Below are 18,395 nucleotides of genomic sequence, written 5' to 3' on the forward strand. Positions count from 1 at the left end.
AGGCACATAGATCCCCAGTTTGCAATCATTAGCACGGGCGCAGCAAACGCGGCCGTGTCTGCGCATCTCTACTGGATGCCGCTGATATCTAGAGTTCACGGCCGTGAGGCGTTGGCTCTGGCAAGAGTTGACGTGCCCGGACCGGCCGCTCCGACTTTACCCCTCGTGGTGAAGCAAAGGTCGTCGCCCTTGGACACGCCCCCCTCTCTCTCACCAGTCGTTAGGGCAGAGATCGGGGGCGGCTCTACGTTCGACGTCGAACTTGTGGGCTTATCTACTAGCTCGCTCGCCATAGCTGCTACGATCGCTTGGACTAGTTGACATCCGACGGCGTAAAATAGAGACGCGACCAAGTTCTGCTTGTGAGGCTAAGCCCTGCGCCAAACGCCTCACAATAGGTAATATCCGGCGAGATCATGGCTCGTGCGGTTCCATTGTCGTCGCTTTCGTCTCCGAGCACCGCCCGAACACAGAAGAAAGATGTGCGCCGCTGCCATCAGGACCTGTTAAAACAGCGATCTCCGCGCAGACCGTTTCTGGCACATGGCAAGTGGATAGGAAACCGTGGAGATGTTCGGACAGTGGCCCAGTAGTCCAGAGGGTCCTGCGCACATGGTGTGGCGTGATTACAGTGACCGTGAAATCTACGCCGGCGCGCGCGCCTCCGCCGCTAATTCGGCCGCCCTTCTTATCAACCCAAAGAAAGAATGGGAATCTGAAGAGCAGTACCCGCGGTGGCGAGTAAGTTTCCAAGCATTCATGGCTATCTCGGCAGAGAACCCGGAGGCTTCTCGGGCGAGGGCCGTAAGAATTTTGTCGCTCGGCGAAACAGGTCGCGAAAGTTCAAAATGACTCGATCTTTTAGCCCTTCAATCCCACGTTTTTTTTCCTGCGGCCTTGGTCGCACGGCTTCGGCCAGCTATTGAACGCCACAGCGTGGTAAAACAATGGCGGCAATGGGTCAGTACATGTTGAATCGCAGGGAGAGCTATTCAAAGACGGCATCATTGTACCGCTCGAACACAAGAAGATGGATGAGCTTGCGGTGCGGCGTAGTCGCTGGTTCTACCAATTTCCAAGCTTAGTTCCCATGAGCGTTGAAGGCTTTCTCTGCGTTGACACGTCACAGACAGGGCACGATATCACCGCCCATTTTTTTGACTCACATGGTGTTGCTTCATCCTCAATAACTCGAAAGTCTATTTTCTAACAATAGTATCAGACCATGCATGTAACGAGAACTACAGCCGGCGTCGGGAAATACCAGAGTGCATTGCCTGGCAGGTCGATACTGCAGATTTCAGGCGGAAACTTTGTGCAGATTCCACCATTCAGCGAAGAGGCATATGCCAGCAGACAAGACGGCCACGTCAAAGTAAAGTTATGGGAGATGGCTAAGAATAGCAACGGGTCCCAATTATCGACTGTGCATAGATCGAGTTAAGTGAATGGGATGTAGCCACAACCTGCCGCTCATGCTACAAGGTATGATTCTGTTTCAAGAGCCAAGATAATTCGCAGTAATAGAATGCCATAATCAAGCAATGATTGTCTAATAATTATGGGGCGGCGCAGCTGGTGCTACTGGCCCCTCGTGGCTTATTGGGCAAGCGACCCAATCAGAAGCTAAAACACGAAACTTGAGCTATATTTAGCAACGCCTCCCATGCATGTTGCGGAGGATGGGCTCTTTCGGTGGCGGCCTTGGACGGGTCTCTGAGAAGCAACGTGAGGAGGAAAAAGAAACTGCGCACTTTGTGCTTCATTGCTAGCAGACAAGGTCTACTACGTATGCTAGCAGTCAGGAATGAGGCCAGCTTCTGCCAGCGGACAAGGCACTGATTTTGCAGCAACTTGAGTTCTACCAGGGACGAATATGCAGTGAGGGTACCCGAGAATTACTGCAGCAATTTTTCCGTGGTCAGAGGCTAAAAAGACCCTTGTGGGCATCTCCCCAGCCTTGTGTGGCAGAAAAAAATTACCCCAACGCAGCCAGCCTCGGTTTCTATTTTCGGGAAGCACCATCGCATTCAACGCTGCAATGCATGAGTATTTGCATCTTTCACACTTCCGTTCAAGAGAGCGGAGAGAAGTGACGGGAGGGCCGTGTGTGCGATTTCAACGGTCCACCAATTCCTTCTGCAAGGCGGTGGCTAGTTTGGCGGGTCACAACGTACAGCGCACAGCAAGTTATAAGCCCGGCGACGTTGCGGAAATCGGTCAACTGTCCTCATAGCAGCGAGCTACTTCGAAGAAACTGGAGAGGCGCGCACGGCGCGTTATCGGGTAAATGCCCTAAAAACACGGTTATTTGGAGCAATGTGCCTCGGGTACATCGTAACCTCTCGCACACTGTCGTCATAGTCCATCTGCGCTTATAGCCGGACCACCAGGTCCTACCGCGTCGGCCCTATAAGGGACGTGCTGTACATACACGAGAAAAGGCAATTCAGTAGACCGATCACCCACTTCCTGCCAACGCGCTCATCTTGCCCAAACTAGGCAAATAGACAACCATTGACATGCGGTGTGCTGTGTGGACGACTTGCGGCTGAATTCCCCGAATAGCCTTTGCTCCTTTAGCCCCGTAGTCGAGAGAATCAAAAAAGAAAATTGGCCACATCATAACAGATCATCTGTCTCCAGCCTCATGCGTTTGCCAGCTGAGTGGCGCTTTTGATTTTTTGGTTTCTCTTTTTTTGGGTTGCATTGGTTCCCAGCCGGCCCGAAGTTTGGGTCGACTAGCTCGGCTTGCAGGGACTCGGTTTCTATTTTTGCACATTTCGACAATTAGACCCTGAACTTGCAACCACGAACAAGGCTGCCAGAATTTTCTTTTTCTGCTTTTCGGTATATCTCTCTCGACGTGGAGAAAGAGGGGGGTTATGACGCTGGGCCCGGTGAAGGTCTCGGCTATTCGGGTCAAACTTGGCCGACAAAGTTCCCGACAGCCGCTCGGTGTTTATCTCCCGGGTAGGTAGCAATCCAGCCTTTTGGATGATTTTTGTCGTTTTCCAATCAATAAAAATAGCAGAGGTGTCTAAACAATGATGATGAACATTGGTGTGGGACGTAGAAATCGGCTCAGTGGTACGTAACATCTTGGTGATTGTTCCTTTTTTTTGGTGCCAAGTGAAGTGGCATCTCTAAGTAATGCCATGAGCATCTGGGGTATGACGACTTTGGCACACACAGTGGCTGCAACGGCGTGCGACATTGCACACGAGTACTGGCAATCTCCACGAGGCAGGTTTTCTAGAAGACGACGTGCTATGACAACCAGAGAAGAAGGCATCATAAAAAAAAAGGCCGCGTCCGGTGATGGTGGTGGTGGTGCAGACATGATTTTGGCAGCCTACACGGCGATGGGGTGGCACGGCATCTTTCCAAGCGACCAGTCAGGTCCTGTCACGGCCAAGAGCTGAACCTTTCTCTAAAGCACACGCAAATGAGGCGCAAATAGCGGTGAAAGTATGATTCCACCAGCGTAGAAATTTTCCACCAAAATAGAAGAAGACGCCGTGCGACGGCGTCTATTGTTTCATTATGCCCGGCTGCCAGGTATTAACGCCATTATGCTGTGGTCTCGAACAATTGAGGTTCTCTGCAGTCTTCCGCCGCCCTGATATCATTACAATATTTGACAAACCGACGGTATACAGCATAAATGAGTGGGTGTCAAAGCTCGAATTGGAGCAGGAGCAATCACGCATCGTTCTACTGTCTCGGCCGTACATCAAGGTGATCAACCTCCCGCCTCCGCTGTAGTAGGGCAGATGTACCTTCCTGCCTTTCTACGGCAGATGACCCGTGTGATACCTCGCAATGAGCACGATGAGGAGACGCATCGACTCTTGCCAGGGCACGTCGTGGTGGCTGCTTGTATGGGGCGTACGCAAGTCAACGTTGCCCAAATAAGCCCTGTATACACCGGAATACACGGGGGTTTCGCAAATAATGGTTCTGTCCGAGAATAGTATATGCTCCGAAAGTATCGTAGCATACCATACTTGGCACATCCGTGTGCCTGGCTGAGACGTCCTGCCCCCCCCCCCCTGGAAGTGAGAACTCGATGGAGAATCCTGGACCAAACATGAGCGAGCAAAGGGACATGTTCAGTAGCTAGTTCTCGAACGTTTGTTTTGAAGGACAGTAATGCGGCCACCATTGATAGGGTATATACCGTCTTCAACAGTTTTAGATAACCAAGGCAAATTGAAAAGAGGGGTGTAAGCCAGTTCAATCCTCGAATATCATTCTTTTGCAGACTATATGTCAGCAACCCATACCAGAACGACATGGTATTGATCTTGAATAGCAAAAAAAGCAAAACTGACACGCAAAATCAACTATCTACTAGGTCGTTGGCTTGTCAAAGCCATGCTATATCGTGCCCTTCTTTATATCCATGTCGTAACTTCCAATCATGCTTTAGTAATTTTCCTCCTTCTGTCCCATGCCGATACACTTTTCAGTTAAGCTTCTACCAATAATTCACTTCCCATCAGCCCATATTATACTTCAAGAATTCCCTCTTACCATATTCCTTTTTCAGATGTATTGCCTCGCATTTATCCCAACTGCCACACTCTTTCTCACCGACGAGCTTCAAGTTGCTCATTCGTCCCCAATCATCAAGTCATTTAGAGGGTGTAACTTGCTCTGAGCTTCTCCTGGGAGGCGGCATTGAGCTGGCCGATGAACCTATCGAACTGAGGAATATTTGCTTTGTAAATGTTGATAATCTGGACGCATGTTAGCAACGCGTCTTTTTTCGTCACTCGAGAAGGCAAAACTTACGTCTTGAAAGGCAGCTTGAAGTTGCTGCTTCAAAGGATTCTGCAAGTCCATATTGTAATTGGCAATCGTGCTAAAGTACTCGAGTAGTACTGGCTCCATGGCCAGCGGATTCTCGCGAACAATGGCAGTGAATCCCTTCATTGCTGAAGCTTTCTCATCCATCGTTACGACGTCTTCCATCGCTCCGAGGTACAAAGCAGCATAGTTTCCTAGCCCGTGGGCCATGATGTGGGCATTGTTCTGACCGAGCCTTCCCAGAGCCGTCGCCGCGTTCTCGACTAACCCGCGCGGCACGCGTGGGTTTCCCATCATTTCAACAAATTTGGTCATGAGATCTTGCACAAAAGGCTTCATGCCGTCTCCATAACGCACGGCGATTTCACCAGCAGACCAGCATGCGTTGTTGACGACCCCAAAGCCAGTTTCAATTGCTTCATCCAAAACCTCATCCATGTCAAGCTGTTTGACAAGAAAAGGTAAAAGCTTGGGCAAATGTGGCTCCAAAAGTGGAAAGAGGAATCTGGCACAATCACCAAGTAGAGCATAGGCGGACTGGCGCACCTCATCTGTGGGGTCTTCCATACAAAAGCTCAGCAGCTCAAACACGGGCTGCGGTGAGTTGCTGACTAGTTGAGAAGCCTGCTCCGGACTCAGAGCTTGAATGATCGCGCTAAGAAGATCCAAAGCTGTAATCAAAAAATCCTTATCCGGAGCGTCAATCGAGGTATTGGTCACAGAGGCCAGTGATTGTTCGAGGTTGTTGTGAATAATGTTGATACAACGCTGGAAAATGGGGCCAGCGTACGGAGCAAACGCCGTGTCCATAGCTAGAGCGACGTAGGATAGACACTCGAGCAGCGGGAACATTTCGCGAGACTCGTCGTTCATCATGTTATAGCGTGCCAAGAGTGCATCCAACAGCTGCTTTGCGATGTGGGGCGTAGCAAGTGTTGGGCCAACTTGCTCTGCAAGAGTCTGCACACAGTCATACAAGATGTACATGTTGCGATCCTTGTATCTCTGGAAGCAAATGACGAATTGCTTGACAATGGGTTCTGTGAAAGGAATCAAAGCCTTACCAGCGCGCTCCTCAACGTTCGCAAACGCCGAAGCGCCGGCTTCTTGCACCTTCTTGTTGCGATCGAGCATCTTCTGTAACATGCCATCCATCAAAGGTAGGAAAAACTGCTCTCGTTCCGCATCCGGTAAATTCGCTGCCCAGCCAGAATAGCGGCCAAGAGTCCAGCAGGTAATAGTCCGTATCACCGGTTCGGGATCCGTCAACAGCGAAATGAGATACGGCACCAACATCGGCAGATGGGGTAGAATAGCGCTCTCGCAGCCCTCGGCAACGGCGCCGAGGGCCAATACAGCAGCTTCACGCTGGGGCCAGTCCTGGTGCCTAAGATTTTGTTCCAGATAAGGCAGAATAAATTCGAAGACGGGGGCCCCGAAATTTCGAGCAAAGACGTCGAGCGCAGCTGCAGAGCACTTGCGAACAGTCCAACGCTGGTCGGGGTTGTCATCGCCATCGTCGTCGTCGTCGTCGTCGATTTCTCCGTCTTCCAGGTCATTCTCCATTCCCGGCACAGAATTGTACCCATCTTTGCTAGAGTCGGGGGTCATTGTACCTTCGCCATTAAGTGCACGAGTCAAATTTTTCTTGGCGAAGGCGGGCTTGATGTCTTCCACTCTGTCTTCCTCATCTTCATCATCAGACTGACCGCCGAGGAGGGCAATGTCTTCACCGCTGTATACCATGTACTCGAGAAGTAGAGGAATAATTTGTTCGATGTAGGGTCGAAGATGTTGCCAAAGGTCGTCGTGCTCGCCGACTGTAAGCCAGAACTCAGCGGCTTCGCAGGAGAGTTCTTCGTCGTCACTTCTTTGCTGACGGATCGTGTAGTCAACCAAGCCAGCCATGTGAGGGATTAGCTTCTCGGGACGGCGGTCTGCCAGCGACACAAAAGAGCGACAGACTTGTCTGCGAACGTCGGGGCTTTCGTCATTGGCGAGGGTGAACAGGTGCTGCAGAAGATCGTCGATGGAGTTGTTCATGGCTTGCGACTCGCGAGGCGTAAAGACATTGATAGCTGTCAGAGCACCGATTCGGACCTTGGGGAGTGGGCTCTTGGTGGCAGCAATGAGCTGGGGGAGGATATAATTGAGGGGTCGCTGACCATTGACCTCCCGAGTAAGCATGCGGGTGTTGTCTTCGCAAATCTTGGACATGGCAGACATGGCACCTTCTTGAGCCTCGTTCGAGACTTGTCCGGAGACATTACCAAAAGTCTCAATCAGTTGGGGAAGAAGGTCTGGCCAGCTTAGCAAGCCACCCTTCTGAACTATCTCGGTCGCGACATTGCCGGCAAAGTTGCGAATTTGGATATTCTTGTCTTGCAGCGCAATTGGTATAGCTAGCTTGATAAGCTGCAGACTCGACTCGGGAATGGTCTTCCAATCCGATTTGAGATTGTTCTTAAGCATGATACCAGCGGCAGAACGGACAAGATGGTACTCGGACTGCGAGAAGGCAGCGCCCTCGGGGGGCTCAGGGCTGGAGAGAATGTAGGCGAGATAGTTGTTGATATCAGGAGAACCTTTTGCTTGTTTGAGCATCTATAAATAGCACCGGGAGTTAGTTTATGCAAAGGGAGTATAGACAAGCTGCTAATAGCCCACAAGTTCAGCCTGTTTCTGCGCATTCTTATCGAAGCCGCTCAGAGAGTCCTTGAGACAAGCGGCAAGCTGCCTCAAGGACTCCGGGGCAGGCTGCCAAGACATGGTAGCCGGGGGCGACGCGATAGGTATAACGGGTGTTATATCGATTTTCGGCCTAAATCATCGATCTCGTCGCAGGAAAGAACCTAGCAATGGAGAGTGGTTAGCAGGGAAAGTTTGAAGTTACGTGGCAGAAGCCGAGCAAAAGCAGGAGAGCTCAATGTCAGGCAATCGATGAATGGAGGACAGGATAACGGCGCGGTGGGTGATGAGGTGTGCAGTCGAGAAACAAAGCTGCCACAAGCCCGTGACGGTGGGAGTAGAGAATGAAGGAGAGCAGACAAGGCGGTGCCTTGGGTACCTCTGTCGTAGCGCTTACCCTTCTTTGCATGCGCTCTCAATCCAAGATATCTCAGTGACACCGAACCGATCATGAGAAGTGGTTCGAAGACTGGTATATGAGGGATCTGTGGTGCAATCGACCGGCTGAGGGGAAATAGACTGTCAGATCAAGTGTCGTCAAGGTCAAAGCCCATGAAGTCGAGGATTCAGGCCCCTCTCTGGAAGCCCCCACCAAAGAAAAATTGGCGCTGGCGCACGGTAGAAGGTGGAGGGCAGTAGTGGGGGGCGAAAAGTAGGAGGTATTAGCTACCTTAGTGTATCAGGCCAGGCTAGGTAGGTATGCACTCGTGACACCGAGAAAAGTAACTCACTTTTTTCTTGCCAGCAGTAAAACGCAGGCACTGAATAAGATGTTGCCTGTAATAAATTTCTTCTGGCCTTTGCTCCAGCTACAAGTGTTTTTTTGTGGCAGTAGCCGGTTGCCATTTCTGATGATAACTAGGTAGAGGCGGTGGGTTGGCGGGGTGCGATAACGATAACCCGCCGTTTCAAGAAACATATTTGGCACAAACAGGCTTTTCACCTGTCCAGTCTACACCTGGCTCAAGCTTGACATGATGATTTAATCACTTGACAGCGCAAACACGAGCAAACAAGTTACACAACTATATTAAAATCGTTTCCTGCACCTTTTTTCACGGCTAACAAAGATGCACAATCAACGTATGCAGTCGCCAAGGAGCAGCTCTGTTCTGCAGGCTATATAGTCGGACAATGGCTCGGTCAATGCGTCTCGCGTTGGGTAGGCGTTCCTCGAGAAACAGTTTCCTCCATCTATCAAGAGCTGCCGCCCGGCCGCGTTTGCTAATGTGCCCAATCGTGGCGAGCTTCTGTAGGCGCTCGCGGCAGAAAGTGACAAATAGCGAACATGGCCAAGCCCCTGCAATAAATTCCTTCATAATAACGTTGCGCCTAGTTATTGTTTTCGGCGCCCTTGGTTTTGACAATGACTACGAGATGATTAGAACCTCGGCCTTCATGAAAGCTGCCAGCCCATTGAATATCTACAACCTCCATGACTTGCCTATGCAGGTACAGAATTTGCCAGTCACCAACTGCCGGAAGGTTCAGTTCCAAAACGCTCCATTGCGGCATGACGTGGCTCGGGCGATGCGTAGGCTTCCGTCTGGCTTGCCTGAGACTAAGTATGCTGCGGAATATCGAATTCTTGGTATGGTGCTATGAAGCTCCATTGATTTCAGTGCTGGAGAGCAGCCCCTCTTTCTTTAGCTGGCCAGAGACAACTTCAATCACATTCTTCAGTGCCTCCATTTCTTCTTCCACGGTGCCGCCCATGCCGGCATTCACAAAGCTGATTGAATTTGTCACATAGAACGGGCGATTTGCCTTTCTAGCCAGGATTCTCGCGGTTCGTGTTGTGAACTCGAGAGTGGCCTCCGCCGTGAAAATTGTTGTGGCCAGTGGCTGCTGTGGGTTGAATCTCTGCTGATGGTCAGAGCGCTTCCTCAAAAGGAAAACTCGCAAAACGTACATCAGGAAGTGCATAGACCATGGAGCCCATTGGCGTTGTAGCTCCCATTTCCTCTTGCGACGCCGTCGTGAGGGATACCATCACCGCCTTATCGAGGGTCACGACGCGGATGTAGATGCGCGTGTCGAGCGATCTTGGCAGCGGTATCGACACCTCGGCAGTCTGTGTCTCTTTGAAGGCCATTTTTAGTACTGATATGACTTCTTGTTCAGCTTCTGGTGTCGAACGGGGGGTGATTTCGAGTCTGGAGCTACCCTTCGCAAAGGTCACATGATTGGTTGGCATCGCAGCCCGCCCAAATCGGGACGATGTCAACCCACACAGAAAAGATCGAAGAGAACAAGATTTGTCGAGAGTCAATATATTAACGAAATTTTCTGTTCAGACGCCGAAGCAGCTTTAAACTAGGCACTATCGTCGCAGACTGCACGTATTCGGATCTTTCCTCGTTGTCCCGCACCTAATTGCTACCTCAGACGCCTACTCGGAATCCTCGTTAAGCCCTCAGAGCATGACGGCTGAGACAGATCGGGCGGAGCAAAATGCATTGGCTCAAGCTCAATCCTTGGATGAAGGAGTATGGCGAGGCGTGGAGGATAACATGGAAGACCCGGAGGAAGTGAGGGTCATTTTCTCTGCTTTAGACTCTTTCTCGTATGTACCTTGTCAGGGGTTGAAGATGGATGGAAAGCTGATCGCAAGCAGTCAATACGCCAAAATCGCTCATTTCAATGTCACACATCTCCGAAGACGCTCCTTCTATGCCTTGCCACAGTCTCAGTGGCAAATGCTGGCAGGACCTCCCTTTAATTTCCTGGAAACCCTCGACAAAGTCGATGCGGCCATCGACTCGAATGCGGAGCTCGCCAGAGCGATTCTCCAGTCTGGTTTGAAAGCCTTCCAAAGTATGACGGATCCATCGGATGGAACAGGCTCGAGCATGCCACAAAGTATGACGGATCCATCGGATGGAACAGGCTCGAGCATGCCACACGAATGGGCAGGAGTGGCAAAGCACGTAGACATTGACAAGGCCAGAAGCACCCTTCGCCAATTCTATCGTGACTGGACGACAGACGGCGCAAAAGAGAGAGAGGCTTCCTACGGGCCCATCATGAAAGCTCTTACCGACGAAAAGCTGAAAATAGCAAATGGGGGACCCTACAAAGTGTTAGTCCCTGGTGCTGGCCTGGGAAGACTCGTGTTCGATTTGTGCCGTGCCGGCTTTGAAGCTGAGGGCAATGAGATCTCATACCACCAGCTTATTGCTTCATCTTTTATCCTGAATGAGTGCCAAGGCCAAGAGCAATTCACCATCTATCCTTGGGTGCACACATTTTCCAACCATCTGACGCGTGGGAACCATCTGAGAGGGTACAAAGTCCCTGACATTCACCCTGCAACTACACTTGCGGCTACTCCTGACCGCAGCATCATGACCATGTGTGCGGCTGACTTCCTATGCCTGTACGGCGATGATGAGCATAAAGAGCAGTATGATTCAGTGGCTTGCTCCTTCTTCCTCGATACTGCACCTAATCTTATTCGCTACCTCGAGGTGATCAAGCACTGTCTGCGCCCAGGTGGCGTGCTGGTCAACGTTGGCCCCTTGCTATGGCATTTCGAGAACAATGCACCTGGAAACCACGGCAACGATGACGATGGAGATGGTGATCACGATTATAAGAACTCAACCGGCATTGCCGACCCTGGCAGCTTCGAGCTGGCAAACGATGAGGTCATGGCCTTGCTCGAGAAGCTAGGGTTCGTCGTCGAGTGGCTGCAAACAGGTATTGAAGCGCCATACATTCAAGACAGAGATAGCATGTTGCAGACAATATACAAGGCCAACGCTTGGCTGGCCCGAAAGCCATTGTCCTGGCCGTCGTGATTCGATAGAGGGTAAGTGATCGTGCTGATATAGAATCTGGACGAAAACTGCATAGCGACATCACATAGATCTCGGTGAAGAATGACTTGAGCACAGAGCGAGTTCCATCCTTCTTTTTTTTTTCTCATTTAATATACATCATGACTTTGTTACAACTTGGGGGCGGAGATCATCTCGCCACGCTGCCAAAGTGAACCACCGTCCACAGCAAGCGTCTCGCCGTTGACGTGGGCACCTGCGCGACTGGCGAGGTAGACAACGGCGCCAGCAATGTCCTCCGGCTCGCCGAGGCGCTGCATGGGGTTCGTCTTGGCCTTGGCCTCGGCGCCGCCCGTCATCCCCATCAGGCCGTTGGACATCTTGCTGGGGAAGAAGCCAGGGCAGAGAGAGTTGACGGTGATGTGGCGAGGGCCGAGCTCGACGGCCAGGTTGCGGCCGAGGTGGAGGACAGCGGCCTTGGAGGCTGAGTAGCCGTAGGTGCCGTGGTCGCCGAGGCTGCCAATGCCGAGGCCGGCGACAGACGACGTGATGATAACGCGCGACGGGTCGCGGATTGAGGCGCGCTTCTCAAGCAGCGGCGCGAACTCGCGGATGGCGTTGAAGACGCCACGCACGTTGAGGTCCATGACCTTGGCAAAGGCCTCGTCCGGATGCTTGTCAAAGGCGGCACCCCAGGTCGCGCCAGCGTTGGCGAAGAGGATATCGACGTGGTCCGTGTGCTTGCTCACCTCGGCGAGCAGGTGCTTGATGCCGGCAATGTTGGACGAGTCGGCGGGCACGGGAATAATCTCGACGCCGGGGGCGAGGTTGGGCTGGGCCTCCAGCGCCTTGACGGCCTCTTCGCAGGCCTTGGCCTTGCGCGACGAGATAAAAACCTTGGCCGCGCCAGCTTGGAGGAATCTGCAATATTGCTTATCAGCTTCCCGTTGCGAGCGTGTTCTGTGGGGACGATGCCTGTTGGGTGACGCACGCAGAAGCAGCATGCAGCCCCAGGCCGCGGGAGCCGCCTGTAACGACGGCAACCTTGCCCTTGAGGGAAAAGAGCGAGGGAAAATCCCTCAGAACCGCCTCAGACATTATAAATTGAACCGTTTATGAGGAGATGTTGATGAAGAAAACAACGGCAAATGGCCGAAACTTTTGGCGAGGCCAACAGGGTTTTAGCCGAGGCTCACTGTATTGCTGTTGCTGGGCTTTTGGAGATACACTAGTTGACTAGTGCGGGCCAGGAAAGTTGGAAAGTATTAGTATTCGTGTCGAATGGTAAAATATCCGTGACTTGTGGGAGACATCTATTACATAGAATTACAAAGTGCGACGAATGGAGTGATATAGCTATTCAAGTCCATGGACTCCGGCGGCCGAGGCCAACTCCAGGGATCGGACACGGAGAAAACTGCGATTTGCGGGGAATGCGTGCCTCGGCCTCGGTGGAGTTTGACCGTCTGGACTTCGTCTCTGAGCTCACTCCTACATTGCCGTTAGCTTGTTATCAGTCGTTAGCTCACTGAACCTTTGGCGGAGGTGTAGGCCGTCATCGTGCTCCGATTCGCTGTGCTTGCCACCTCAAGCTCCTGTAGCTCAAAGGGCCACTAAATGGCGTTTGACTTCGGAAAAGTATCACCAATCTCACCGACATCGAGATCGCCCGTACGTGATGTTCTACTTCATTTGGTCATGATGTATCAAAAGTTAATAAGCTGATGCTAAGAGTACAATGATGAATGCTAGTTCAACTTCAAGGGAAGTATTTCCTCGCTCAGGCCTACTGTTCTCATGCACCACACCTCCGTCTGACGGGGAGCGGTGTCAGCCGTGTCCGCAGCCCAGAGTAGTTGTGCCGCCATGTATACTGCAATCCTGTATGACTCTCTGATGCAGCATCGCGATCGATGATTGACAGTAAAGCGTGTGCGGGAGACTGATCAACCTCCCGTATTTACTACTGACAGTTCTCACATTCGTTCGTTTGTGCGTAAGCCTCGAAGCTTAGTTTTACGATGCCGCCGTTGCTGCTCCTGGGTTGCGTCTCACTTGTGACGTTGTTTTTGATGTATCTTCTTGTTCCAGCAATGATTGACGGCATCTCCGACGATTTGCCAGTCGCTTGCGTAAACGTGGCCGATGAAAAAGACCTTGACATTGTGCTCGACAGTGACAAGCTTCGAGTAGTTGACCCTAGATTCCCTCGAGATCTTCTCACCCTCTTCCGTCATTTCAACCCGCACAGGTGAAAACCCCAGCGACGGCTCGCCGTTCAGCTTCTTCGATTTCTGGCCCCTCTCGTAGACGATGCCGTGTTTTTCGGGCTTGACTCCAGACTTTTTGCATGCTTTGCCCCCGTACGTAAGAATTGGCCTGCCCAACATGGAAGACGAACGGTCAAAACTATCCCCACCAGCGTCACACAACACAATTTGACTCACACACATGTGCAGTGGCCTTGGTCGTTGGCCACCACAATAAAGCGCCTGAATCCAACAAAGAATGCTGTTCCAAACTTGTTTTGCAAATCCTCTTTTTTGGATGAGGATTTCGGCGCTTCGTTTATCGAGCCTTGTGGTTCGGACCAATGCACTTTGAAGATCTGTTGTAGATTGTCAGGACCAGCAAGCGTCAAGGTACATGAGCGCCCAAACGTACCTCGCCGGGTTGGAAGCGTGTCGAGTGCTCGATTCGATACCCTGTGTTCTACTCGTCAGGTTCTTTCCGAAAGCTGGAGAGAAGACAAACATACGTGGATCTAGCTCACCAGCATCGCCCTCCGTTGTGCCGGGTATATATTCTCCATCTGCAGCCGTCTCGGGCTGTGGTGTCGGTGACCCTTCAGATCCGCTGTGCGCTTCGCCGGCTTTCATTAATAATAAGTCATCGTATGTGTTGGGTGTTTGGCTACTAATTTTGGAGCTAGTGGCCTCAAAATCTTCTTCGGTGTACAGTTGCGCTTCTGCTGCGGCCTGGCTGGAAGATGCTGCACCTGCCTCTCCAAATGCGGCATATCCGCGCGATAGTGACCATTCTTCAAGAATTAGCCAATTGGTACCGTGAAAGCCTCATCCACTCGTTTTCATACCACTGGTGTAGGCAGCTTGCGCTGACCCGTATTGTGAATAATTGACTGCAGCTTGTGGTGCGTGAACAGTGTGTGGCGTCATGGAAGGCAAAGTCGCAAAGGTCTGATTCTGTCGCTGGTGCTCCTTCGCATAGGAAGACTCAGCGTCTTTGCAGGTAAGGAAATGTGGCATGGCGAGTATGACAGACTTTGAGGTATAACATACATTGTAGGTCGGCACATTCCGTGTATGCCGCGCCCTCTGGAAATGTGGTGGAGGGTTTGCCGTCTGAGCTAGCGCGTCGACGATGCAACTTTTCTTTGCCCTTCTCTTTCTCTTTGATTTTTGGCTTGTTTTTCTTTGTCTTTGGTCGTTCTGGTGCTCCGCCGGCATAGTCATATTCCTCAGCTACTTCGACTTCATAAAGTTAGTGTGTCAGCGTCTAGGACAAGTAGCAGAAAACGTGGGAGCAATAGGTGAGGCTTCGAGTTCAGAATGAAAGTGGAAAGTCAAAAGAGCAAACAAAAAATTAGGAAGCTTCAAATGCACCGTGTAAGCGTATAAGAAATTTCTATTCATACAGTGAGCTTCATTTGTCGTCGTTGTTAGACTGCTTAGACGTTGTGTTATGTCCTCCACCGCAGCATCGCGAGGGGTCCGCGCATGACCTGCCGGGTTTAGGTCTTGCTGCTCCCACTCGTACTCGAGATGGCCTGCCAAAGCCGCTTCAGCATACTCTGGTCGCATAATTCACCTTTGAGGCCTTGATGCGACTCCCATGACCGAGTCGCATTATCCGAGTTCGGGCGACGGGGGTCTCGGCTTAAGTGACGTACCTTCAGTATCCTGGCGAACGCGCACATTGGCCTGCTGGGTACTGTCCCAGGTCCATTCCGACCAGGCGCCCCAGTGGTGCGATTTGGACTTTGACTTGTGCTTATGCATAATGTCATTTTGTGTGCATGAAGTCTTGCTTTGAGAGCGACTAGGCAAGCATTTCTCGAATAAGGAAAGGGATCAAAAGCAATCAACAAGATACGAGAACACCTGCCAAATGTACCCGTCCTCGAAGGCCCAGAACCGGTCGGAGTCGGCGGACGTGGCGGCCGGGAGGGGGCAGTTCTTGTACGAACGTAGGCCCTAGAGGGCACCGTAGCTTGTTAGTGCCTGCAGCTTGAGAAAGCCTACATAGGTAGGTACGCAGCAAGCTTGCAGTATCAGCGGGACGTGGTACTTTTGGGACCATCTCTCACTCACTTGCTCTGCTCTGTGAGCGATGTACGCGAAGACTGGCAGAAGCGTGGGTCTTGCTCCAGGCCGAGATTCTTGAGGAGCGTATTGATTGGGCGGCCGAGGGGATGTGACCACCACGTTTGGAGTAGTACAAATACGGACCACTAGAGTGCTTCACCACTGTGATACAGTGATTCAGTGATACTGATGCATAAAAAGGCGCGCGATGACAGGCTCTGTAGCGGGGTCTCGACGCCACAAGGCTGTTTTGCTGCAGGACCGCAGGGGGAAATGACCATCGGGCAACGTGTGTTCATGGATGCTGGAGCCTGTAGCAGTACAGCAAATGTTCGCTGGGGAGCCACCACAACCCCCCGCTCGCTCTGGCATCTGCGCCAAACACTGCTCAACAGTTTGTCAATGGTCGCTATTTAAAGACGCTGCCGCTATCCAGCTCTTTGCCGCATCTCATGTTTACATAACGGGGTACGAACTGTGCCAGTCACGTTCAGGCTAACCATCCTTCGTACCGGAAAGGCCAAGAGCCCTGAACAGGCAATCGTCTGGACGGGAAAAATTTTGGGTCCAAGCATAAAGCGTAGGCCATGTTGACGACAACTCCTCTGCAGCACTAGCGCCCCCCTGGTAACTATTTCGGCTGGCTGGCAAGGCAAGGCTGGTAGGTGTGTACCATGTGTTCACTAAATAATTACTTACCTACCTAGGTACCTATTCATTGTCGAGCGGACGGCTCATCCCATCCACCGACTGCTGTACCAGTATTCAACTCAGTGCTCCTCTCGGCCCTCCACCTTTCACTTTCTTACTAGCTCATGGACCACCCGAGTTGACACGTCTTTTTCGAAGATCAAGGTGGGTTGTAATGTAGCCCAGACCAGGCTGGCGTTCTTTGTCCCTTGAGCCGTTAGTGAGATGAACAGCTTGGTCCATGTCGGCGTTAGCCTCACCATCAACTTTAACCCCATGGCATCAAAAGACCAGTTCTTCAAAGCTAGATGTCGAAAGTGTGGTTTGAGAGTCTGGTGGCGGCGGGCCAAGCAGGACCATCACGAAGAATGCCAGCCCCACGGTACGACTTCAGTATCCGGCTGCAGAAGCATGGAGCGGGCTTGCAGTTCGCGCACCACTGGCCCAAGGCGTGGTACTTCTAGCCTCGACGACAGTGGACTCGACGAACAGCCACGCTGCATAACGTTGGCGTACCGTGTACCTTATCGTGTGGCTGGGAGCTGCGCACTGTCCTAAAAATACCTTTAGGTTGCAGCTCATAACTAACTGTGTTGTGACAAGCCAGGCTCCGCAGAATATACAGCCGTGTGAGTGCCGTAGTCGCGTTGCAGGGGGGACTTATTTTTGACTGTTCTACAGCCGAGAGATGCATGGCAGATCCTCCAACGCGTGCGGAGTCGAGAGTTGCGGTTCCTTATCGACGCTGCACAGTATTGGGCCGCCTTGATTGATCCTCAGTAACAGAAGCGAATCCCGGCATGGGCTACGAAATTCTTGTCGAGATGGAGTTGTTCGACTAGTCAAACTAGCAAGCGCTTTCATTGACAAAAAGACACAGAACTAGAATGAAAAAATGCAGCATGATATATATATCTATAATTCTAGTAACAAGTAAGCATGAATCATGAACCTCTGGCACGTCATAGTAATTGTGTTAATTCTGTGAGTCAAAAGAGACAATACTGCATCGCACCCTTTACAAGCAGCGCATTGCAGCGCGGTGCAAGACGCCATCAACTTCCGAAGCAGCCGAATCGTCCGTAACGGCCGTTGGGCTTCTTGTGGCACGCCTTGATCTTCGTACTTTGTCGAGCTGATCTAATTGATGGAGTGGTGCCTCCTGATGTGAGTTTTGCGAAACTGTGCTTCGGTATGTCTTTTTTCTCACTGTGTGATTTTCTGCGTGTGGAATGTTTGTGTTCGCTCTTTTTTCGACTACGCGGCGCTTCGTGGCGCGAGACTGTCGACCGTCGACGGTCATCCCGTGATTGCTTCGATTCCGCTTCCGCAGCTCTCAATTCACGACGTGACTCTGAAGAGGTCTTTCCTTTAGGTGAGGAGACACCGGATTGCAACGGTGAAACGGTGGACGACGCAGGGCCGCTCTCCGCTCTGTGGCGAGACCGTTTCGCTTGGTGTGTAGATGAAGAAGGCTTGTCGATGACTTTGCCGCTAGAACCCGCGGAATAGCCGTTTGGGAGCCGTGAGAATGTATTGCTGCGATGCGGCCTCTCGCTAACAGTCGGTTGCCCTTGAAGAGCTGCAGCAATGGTGGCATAGCTGTTGTGATAATAGCCCGATGCCGAGGCTGAGCCGTAATAACCTGGGCTTGCATAGTTATATCCGCGCATGATGGCGAGATAATTTATTCAGGTCTTCGTATATTACTCGACGCTCTCGAGTTTCAGACCACAGCAACTAATGTCGGGCCCTCACGATTTGTCTCCTTCATGACAGTCGTTCTGATGCGAGAGGATGGTCTAGACGGCCGACCAGCTTGGGTCGATTTGGGCAATGATGGCACACAGGACCGAAAAGAAAAGGCTGAAATACAGAGGCTCTGGGTGGGAGCTTGCGTTTCACATGTCACATAGCGGTTTGTCTGCTAATAGGTCGCTGGGTTTGGCGCTGAGTTTCTTTTGGTAGGATTGATTTCTTGCCGGTAGAAAAGAAATCTGCAAACACTGCTGCTGCACGGCGACTCGGCATAGATATCGAGGGCGGCAGGTGCGCATGATCGAACCAAGATTTGGCAATAGGTTGGTAGCGCCTG

The 18,395-nt window shown here is 51.6% G+C and overlaps 6 protein-coding genes across 6 annotated transcripts; 2 read left to right on the forward strand and 4 right to left on the reverse strand.

Moving 5' to 3' along the window:
- Window positions 1-570: 570 nt before the first annotated feature.
- Window positions 571-1,444, forward strand: BBA_00862 (uncharacterized protein; the record flags this gene model as incomplete). Its single annotated transcript, XM_008595959.1, has 2 exons — window positions 571-741; window positions 1,223-1,444. The coding sequence occupies 2 exons, from the start codon at window positions 571-573 to the stop codon at window positions 1,442-1,444; spliced, it is 393 nt and encodes a 130-aa protein (XP_008594181.1).
- A 3,199-nt stretch (window positions 1,445-4,643) lies between these two features.
- Window positions 4,644-7,584, reverse strand: BBA_00863 (Importin beta-2 subunit; the record flags this gene model as incomplete). Its single annotated transcript, XM_008595960.1, has 3 exons — window positions 4,644-4,745; window positions 4,801-7,419; window positions 7,483-7,584. 3 exons carry the CDS (start codon window positions 7,582-7,584, stop codon window positions 4,644-4,646), a joined length of 2,823 nt encoding a protein of 940 aa, XP_008594182.1.
- Window positions 7,585-9,102: 1,518 nt separating this feature from the next.
- Window positions 9,103-9,598, reverse strand: BBA_00864 (uncharacterized protein; the record flags this gene model as incomplete). The annotated part of the gene is made up of 2 exons (XM_008595961.1): window positions 9,103-9,366; window positions 9,416-9,598. 2 exons carry the CDS (start codon window positions 9,596-9,598, stop codon window positions 9,103-9,105), a joined length of 447 nt encoding a protein of 148 aa, XP_008594183.1.
- A 418-nt stretch (window positions 9,599-10,016) lies between these two features.
- BBA_00865 (methyltransferase-like protein) lies at window positions 10,017-11,306 on the forward strand (the record flags this gene model as incomplete). Its single annotated transcript, XM_008595962.1, has 2 exons — window positions 10,017-10,069; window positions 10,121-11,306. The coding sequence occupies 2 exons, from the start codon at window positions 10,017-10,019 to the stop codon at window positions 11,304-11,306; spliced, it is 1,239 nt and encodes a 412-aa protein (XP_008594184.1).
- Window positions 11,307-11,455: 149 nt separating this feature from the next.
- BBA_00866 (putative NADPH-dependent beta-ketoacyl reductase (rhlG)) lies at window positions 11,456-12,383 on the reverse strand (the record flags this gene model as incomplete). Its single annotated transcript, XM_008595963.1, has 2 exons — window positions 11,456-12,206; window positions 12,277-12,383. The coding sequence occupies 2 exons, from the start codon at window positions 12,381-12,383 to the stop codon at window positions 11,456-11,458; spliced, it is 858 nt and encodes a 285-aa protein (XP_008594185.1).
- Window positions 12,384-13,336: 953 nt separating this feature from the next.
- On the reverse strand, window positions 13,337-15,304 carry BBA_00867 (uncharacterized protein; the record flags this gene model as incomplete). Its single annotated transcript, XM_008595964.1, has 8 exons — window positions 13,337-13,664; window positions 13,733-13,893; window positions 13,950-13,990; window positions 14,044-14,325; window positions 14,380-14,526; window positions 14,585-14,776; window positions 14,941-15,072; window positions 15,196-15,304. 8 exons carry the CDS (start codon window positions 15,302-15,304, stop codon window positions 13,337-13,339), a joined length of 1,392 nt encoding a protein of 463 aa, XP_008594186.1.
- Between the last annotated feature and the right edge of the window lie 3,091 nt (window positions 15,305-18,395).

This window comes from Beauveria bassiana (genome assembly GCF_000280675.1).
Source record: "Beauveria bassiana ARSEF 2860 unplaced genomic scaffold BBA_S00002, whole genome shotgun sequence".
Taxonomy (NCBI): Eukaryota; Fungi; Ascomycota; class Sordariomycetes; order Hypocreales; family Cordycipitaceae; genus Beauveria; species Beauveria bassiana.